This window comes from Phodopus roborovskii, unplaced genomic scaffold, assembly GCF_943737965.1.
Source record: "Phodopus roborovskii unplaced genomic scaffold, PHOROB, whole genome shotgun sequence".
Classification (NCBI taxonomy): domain Eukaryota; kingdom Metazoa; phylum Chordata; class Mammalia; order Rodentia; family Cricetidae; genus Phodopus; species Phodopus roborovskii.
This window is the reverse complement of record NW_026126558.1, coordinates 16,254,058-16,261,980: the sequence shown is the minus strand read 5'-3', so window position 1 is coordinate 16,261,980 and position 7,923 is coordinate 16,254,058. Positions and strand designations below refer to the sequence as shown.

The 7,923-nt window shown below is 40.0% G+C and overlaps 1 protein-coding gene across 1 annotated transcript in view; it reads left to right on the top strand.

The window, feature by feature from the left end:
• The first annotated feature begins 820 nt into the window (after nucleotides 1–820).
• Nucleotides 821–7,923, top strand: part of Cntnap4 (contactin associated protein family member 4) — a 274,098-nt gene continuing 266,995 nt past the window's right edge. Inside the window, exon 1 of the mRNA XM_051201516.1 lies at nucleotides 821–1,037. Coding sequence (XP_051057473.1) covers nucleotides 947–1,037 — 91 coding nt within the window. The 5' untranslated portion in view covers nucleotides 821–946. The remainder of the gene's footprint in view (nucleotides 1,038–7,923) is intronic.

Genomic DNA, 7,923 nt, shown 5'->3' with positions numbered 1-7,923 from the left:
CAGATGATTTTTAAATATCTGCCAAGCAGGAATGTCTGTTCCCATGTGAGGAATTTCCGTAATAAAACCTTGGCACCAGAGCAAAAGGCGATAGTTTTATAGAAACAGAGAAAAAAGCAGCAAGCATTTTCCCGGAGGACAGTTTTAGCTACAATTCACCAATTCTTGCTTTGTTATTTCTGTCTTATTTTATGCTTTTGTTTTGAAACATAATGCAATTTTACCTGGATACACTCCCAGGCAATCAGGAAATAGCTCAGTATGTTGGTTGGCCCTGCCAAATACAAGACCTGCGGAAAATCAGAAGGCTTCTCTGCCTGGCCACTTCCCCCACCCCACAAGGCTGGCAGGGCACAAAATGGGTTAAGGCTTATTGAGAATAGAGGGGAGGGGAGGAAGCCCCGAGGAGGCCAGGAGCAGCGGGCAGCGCCTCCAGGTCCAGCTTCCATCACCTGCAGTGGCTGCAGAGCTCAGAAAACTGCTAGCTGGTGCTGTGCTTTTCAGAAGAGGTAGGATGCTGGGGCCAATTTCTAGGACCGCTGCGATGAGTGGGCGTGGCCTCGGCGGCAGTAGTGTGTAAGCTTGTTAGGACAGATGCTGGTTGCTTTTCAGTGAGGAACCAGTGCTTGGTGGGGGGAGCAAGAAGAGAGAGAGAGGGAGAGAGGAGAGAGAGAGAGACTGAGAGAGAGAGAGAGAGAGAGAGAGAGAGAGAGAGAGAGAGAGAGAGAGAGAGAGAGAGAGAGAGAGGAGAGGAGAGAGAGAGGAGGAGGAGGGGAGCAGGGAAGGGGGGGGGGGGGAGCAGTAGCGCGTGAGAGGAGGGAGGGAGGAAAGAGAGAGCCAGAGAGCTGGAGACACTGAAGACTCAGTGCTGGGTGAAGGACCGAGGAGAACCTGTCTCCAGCGCGCCCTGAGAGCCACTCGAGATCTTTCGGGGAGCTCAAAAATTATGAATATGGGATCTGTCACTGGAGCTGTCCTCAAGACGTTACTTCTGTTGTCTACTCACAACTGGAACAGAGTGGAAGCCGGGAATTCGTGTAAGTCACAGCAAATGATTTAAAACTTGCGGGGGGGGGAGCTAAGCACAAAACTTTGATTTTGTTGTTTTTATGATTAATCTTTTCAACTGGAATCGCTGTGGGGGGCTAAGCGAAGTACCACAGGAGAATTGTGCAATAGGACTGGGTTTCTATTGGTCTGGTCAGAATATGTAAAATGTTAACTGGACTATTTTTTTTTAACTAGCAGACTCTCACTCTCCTTGAATATTCATTGAGAATAGTCAACTTCTAGTAAAACATTAAATTAGCATCTTAATCAGGGACCAGCCCAGCACCTCTCTTTAGGTTATTGAATTTCCTTGGGATTATTTGGCTAGCAGGAAAACAACCAGCAGACTTGACATTCTTTCTGCTGCATTATCTGAGGTTTCTGAAGTTTGCGATTTAGCAGTAGCTGGCTGCATCTCTAAAATGATGCAGGCTAATAACTGAAACATACTGCAGACTTCACGGGCAGGCAGAACTGGTGGAAGGAAGCACAGCTCAGCATTAAAGGTCCCTGTACTCCCTGGGAAGAGCACTCCTGGTTGGGCACCCAGCCTTACATCTGGCTTAAAGGGAAATATGAAGGTGATCCCTCCACCCCCTTAAGTAGTGTTCTCTAGTGGCTGAATTTTCAACTTCATGTGTTAGTGATTGAATGTCTTGGTCCTAAGTTCATTGATTCAAGGAACATTTGTTGCAGTCTCTTTGCTTCATTTAAACATCACCCCAAATATATCGCCAACTCTTTCATCACCTTACCATTGGAGATAGGAAAAGTTTTGAAAGTTTATATTTTGCTTTAAATTCTCTAAATGGAAGTATTTTCCCATCTGCCATGCATGGGAAACAGCTCAGCAAACACAACTTTTTCTTTCTGTCTCAGATTTTAATGACGAGACTTATCTGCTTTATATTACAAGAAAGTGTTACAAGGCCTGTTCAGGATTGGGTGCCACTGCTGTATTGCCAGGTTTAGGCTTGGGAGACAAGAAACTGGTCACTCTCTTTGCTGTAGAATCTCCTTTGACTTTACTGGAGAGTCCTAGTGAGGGAAGGGCAGTGGGAACTCATCGCCACAAACCCAAGTCTATCCACGCTGCATGGCCATGGTGGTATGTGTGCTTCCATTTGCAGGAACTCCTTTAATGTCACAATTTATCTGCCACTCTGCAAAGCAGAGAACTTCACTCCAGGGCTGCACTGTTTCCCTTCCGATTTTAAATTGGATGTGTGGGGATAAGTCAATAAAATGTGCAGGGTTTCACCCAGTCAGAATCTTAGGGGGTCCTTTGGTGACAGCCTTCGACAAGCATTGTAGCAAATAAACAAACAAGGACCACAAGAGACCAGAACCATCCACTCAGGCAAGTGCAATTCTGTGGCAAAGGTGCAGTTCCTCCCTAAGCTTCACTTGTTCAGTGAAGAGGGAGCACTAGAGGTCACTGTTGCGATGTGAAGCACATCACAGGCTCTTTCCCTTGAGAAGGGCAGACAGAGCTAGACACTGGCCTAACCAACCCAGTTTGCCTTTCCAATGCATCACCCGTGTTTCAGTTTCCAGTATATTAATATGAATAATTGGGTTGTGAGCTTTTGATGTTTGCCTGCTTGTTTGAAATCTGGTGCAAAGTATAACCAGAAGATGTGTATTAAAGGGCTTTCCTCCCCAGTACCTCTTCTGGATTTGAGGAGAGACTAGGGTTCCTGTCTGCTTGGCTCTGGCTGGACCTCTTACTGGTGCAGTTTCAGTGTTGGATCTATACCCACTGGGGTTGGAGTTTTCTGTGAAGTCATCGGATAAACTCAGAGAGCCTAGAATTGAAATGATCAGGAAAGCTTAAGTATTAAAATTCTAATTCCTGGTTAGAAGACCTGTTTAAGAGTTGGATTTTCTTCAAGTGTCAAAATTCATAACTCAGTGGCTTCAGATAATTAAGGTGGCTTTTAGTAATTTCCTATTAGTATTTTGACAGTATAGATACAAAATATTTCATTTTCTAATTTTAATATTATTCCTCAATTTTTACATTTTGGAGACCTCAGGGTCCACTTGTTGCTGGGTTAGGATAGAAAGGTCATTTTTGGAAGAATGAATATGTATTATGTGTTTCTGAACAAGGGTGAAAGTGAGCTAAAGGACAGGCAACTAACTAGCATAAACATTTCAAAGTCTTTTTATAAGGCCTCCAATAACTCTTCTGAACTAGATTTTATATTAATAACATGTGAATCAATCTTAAATCCCACTAGTAAAGTCAGAGGGAACTGAACATAAGCAAAAGAAAATTAAAGGCCTGTCTCTTGGGTGGATGCAAACACCTTTCTCCTTATTTACACCTGACTCACAAGGAGAAAATCTGTCATCCACTGAGTCACCCTTTGGGTAACAATAAGAACATTTGCCTAGGGGATTCTGTAAATGTGGGATTAGCTGAACTCTAATTTGAATATTAATTGATATAATTAATCAACTGGGAAATTTGCATTAGATATATTCCATGCAAATACAACTACCCTCTCTTTCTCTCTCACACAGAGACATGTGCTCATACACACACACACACACACACACACACACACACACACACACACACACGTTAGTACAGATTACTAACCCATGTGCCTGCAGCACTCTTGGTGACTCTGATCAGTACCTGTGAATTTAAGAAGAAATATATTGAGTGGGTCTCATTCTTTGCTTCTGAGGTCCCATTCTGCATTTCCAAGATGTGAACCAGCCCTCATGTTGTACTTTTTGTTCAGGTCAAGATAAGTTTGCTACTACACTGAGCCATCCTTTCCGTGCAATGCAAACACAGTGACAGATATCCTGGCACATGGGCTTGTTCTCCTGGTTTCCTCTGAGTCATTCACTTCCTTTTAAGAAAGATGTACTATAACAAGAAGCTATTTATTTATTTTACACTTGTTTGTAAGAAGCCACAATTTCTGAATATCAAGATAGTTGTGGAGGGGGGTTAATGCACGACAAGAAGGATGGGATGTAACTAGTAAGTGTGGGACAGGTTTTGCTTTGGTTTCTTTCTGACAGATAATGTGATGAAAGACACACTGAGTCACACTCTGAGCTCTGAGAATATTTAACACCCACCAAATAGCTCACTAATGACTTAATTAGAAGTTAGCGTCTGTCCATGTTCTTTGTTTCCTTTAGTTGAAATCGGGGATATATGTCTATTATCTACCCCGAAGGAAGTACCAAAGAATATGATAAAAATTAATAATAGAGAAAGGTAACTGGTTTGAGTAGATAGATGATCATTCTTACCAGATACAACCCAGGCACAATTGGACAGATCCTCAACTTATTAACATTCAGTATTGTGTTCTAGAATAAAACAATGAAATATCTAGAATGCAATAACAAAGTACTGATGAATGTGATTCGTGACAGAGTGTGTGAGTGAATGGATGGCCGTTGGAAGTGAAGATCACTGGGTTTTCTGACTCATTATCCTAGGATCTTTTACTTTTCCTTACATATGGCATTCTCTCCACTTATTACATCAACTCTGGACCATTTCTGATCCTTTAGCACAGGGTTAACATAGCTTATAAGCAAAGGTGGAGAACGAACATAACTTCCATACAGCACCTACGCTTAATTAAAGTAGTAAATGTTGCTATTGTCTTCTGAAATTAATTTTGGAATTCTTATCACATATAGATAATTAGAGTCAGTCTTATGTCAATGAACTTTTTTTTTCCTTTGAAAACAGATCAATGGAATTGTGAAAGGTCATTGGAAAGAGGGCTGTAACGTTTAGCCAAGGGGTTGAATCTGGCCTCATGCCTGTCTTTGTATGGCCTATCAACTTGTAGTGGGGTTTGCATCTTTATCTGAAAGGAAAAATAAGAGAAAAAAAATGACAGTGTGAAATGAGTTTATATTAATATTGATTGATAAAGCTGGTCTTACATCATTAACCATGCAAATAATGAAGGAGTTGCTCCCACTACTGGCAATTTAACAGGAGAATCCTTCACTTTCTTATTTCCTATATTTGTGTCTTCTAAATGACTATTGTTGAGAAATCTTATTTACAAGTCTGTGCAATACCTGCATTTGTTAGGAAAGTTTTGCAGCACTTTTGGCTTCTAAGGGAGCATTTTTAATCTCAACTAATTACATTACTATGCAGTGCTTGATAGAGTATGTGAGCATTTCCCCTCAGATTTAGGATGAAAATTCTGCTGTTACTTCACATTTTCACGAGAATAAAATATTCTACTCTATATGAATCAGAAAAGATTTGGAATCAAATTGATTATGTGAGGGAAACAGTCTTGTTTGAAGAGTGTTCTTGCTTTGAAAGTAACTCAGCAGCTTACCAAAATGCTCAAATTGGCAAACTTTCTAGAACAAATTGAAAAATAGATTTTCATTTAAGCACAACCCACTGAGAATTCCCAATAATTAAGCAAGTGCTTTCCACCTACTCATGCCCATGTAATTAATTTGTATGTAAATATCTTGTCCATTTGGAATTGTATTTACCTTTGATATCCAGAAACTGACCATTAGGTTAATTTTATTTATATTACACTATTTACAGCATTTAAAGAACAAGTTAAAATGTGATAGGGTATACTATTAAAATATTTTTATTGTAGTCTAAAAATGGCTATGTGTTAAAAGTTTATTTTTTATAATATATTCATTTTTTTTTCTTTCGATGAAGGGTCTCATGTAGCCAGATTTTTCTTTGACCTTGCTAGGTCTGACCTTCAACTCCTGCCTCTGTAGATTCTTCTCCCAAGTTCTAAGATTACAGGCATGAGCCACTAAGCCTGGCCCAAATGTTTTTGTTTGGTTTGGTTTGTTTGTATTTTTGAGACAGGGAGTCACTAAATAGACCTGGATGACCTAGAAGTCACCATGTATATCAGGATGGCCTAGAACTCACAGAGAACTACCTGTCTCTGCCTCCTGAGTGCTAGATTAAAGTTGCAAGCCATCACACTTGGCTCCTAATAATGTTTTAATAATTCAGTTTTAAATGAAGATTCGGACTTCTCATCAGTCCAAGAATGTCTTAAGATGCAACCTAGGATGGGTCTTAGTAAGAAGTGAGGCAACTGATTCACAGTTGTCTATTGGGCATAGATGCTTAGGGATAGTGACCTTGACAGTCTAAATTTTTGAACATGGTTTTGTGTTAGAACACCAGTCTGACCTCACAAATGCTCATTTTTCTGCTTAGAATGAAAACCTCTTTTTATCTCAGATCAATCAATACCGGACCTTTAATGTTGTTAACTAATGAATCATTTGACCTTTAAATTGCCAGTTAGCCCCAGATTAGCCAAGAAATCCTTCACTCTTCACGTTGTTTGTTTGTTTGAGAAGGGTTCTCAGGTAGTTCATGCTGATTTTGAACTCTGGATCCTCCTGCCTCTAAGAGCTAAGATTACAGACACAAACCACCAGGACACTAAATAGTATCCTTTCAAAAATACATTTTTTTCCTCTTCTATACAGACTGAAAGTTTATAGAATGCAAACACTAGGAAGATAAGACAACACTGACTGCCATACAATTCCCAAGAATTCATATTGGTAGCTTATTATTTTTGGTGAAATAATAAAGGTTTGCATACTTTGATTTGATTTCCCACATTGCTTGTAGCTTATTATTTTCTATTTTTATTGATTTGAACATTTTGGCATCACTGACTTGTTTGATGTGTATCTAGAATTCTTGTTAATTAGGATGATGAAGGATTAATCCCCAGAGAACATGTGTTTCAGATAAGAGGTGCTTTGTGAATTCACGAGGTTCTTGAGGTAAAGTGTGTTTTGCTGTTGGTAGTGTGAACCCTGACTACACAGATGATTGTGTTAGTGGGTAGAAACCTTTAGAAATACTCTTTAACATGCAGAGCTCTAAAACACACCGTGAATTGTAGCATCATATGCTGCAGTTTGTTGGATTTTGCTCATCTTAAAGAAGAAAAAAAATCTCAGTGGGATGTGATGGCACATCTGTAAATCCAGTGCACAGGATGACAAGGTAGGAGGATTGTGAGTTCCAGTACAGACCCAATTACATAGTGAGATCTTGTTTGATAAAATCTAAGAGCTGGTGATGCATTTTAGTGATAGAATGCTTGGCTAGCATGCTTCAGACCCTAGAGTTCCACTTCTAAAACTTTCCACCTCCACCACAGACATATAAGAAGAGAAAAAATGCCTTACACTAACTACACAATTATGAAAAAAACAAAGAAAAACTTTTGTGACAGCCTGTGGTTATCACCTGAAGTGTTTCTTTAAAGGAAATGCAGTCACTAACAAGTTACTCTTGAAATGAATATGGCCAGTCAACACCTTTGGGCTCTTAAAAGAAAATTTAAGATGTTTTCAGAAGTAATCATTTATTTGTAATTCTAAGTTATGATAGATCATGGATGGCATTTCTAAAAATTTCAAGTCTGCATGTGAGTGTGTGTGTGTGTGTGTGTGTGTGTGTGTGTGTGTGAGTTTCCATACACCACATGTGTGCAGGAGCCCTCAAAGACTAGAAGAGTATGCTAGATCCTTTGAAACTGGAGTTAGAAGCAACTATGAGCTGCCATGTGGGTGTTGGGAACTGAACTCACCCATGTCCTCTGCAAGAGCAGCAAGGGCTCTTAATTCCTGAGCCACCTCTCCATCTCTTACAGTGCCTTTATAAATGAAAATGCTGTCAGGTAGACTGGGTGTCATTGGATTATATTCATTTGGAGGAGGTGGGAGGCAAATTTGATATCAGATTTCAGCATTTAAATGTCTTCATTGAGCTTCAAGGCTGTAGTCAGAGTATGGATTTCAATCAAATGTTTCTGTCCTTGCACATGTATGTTTATAACTCTG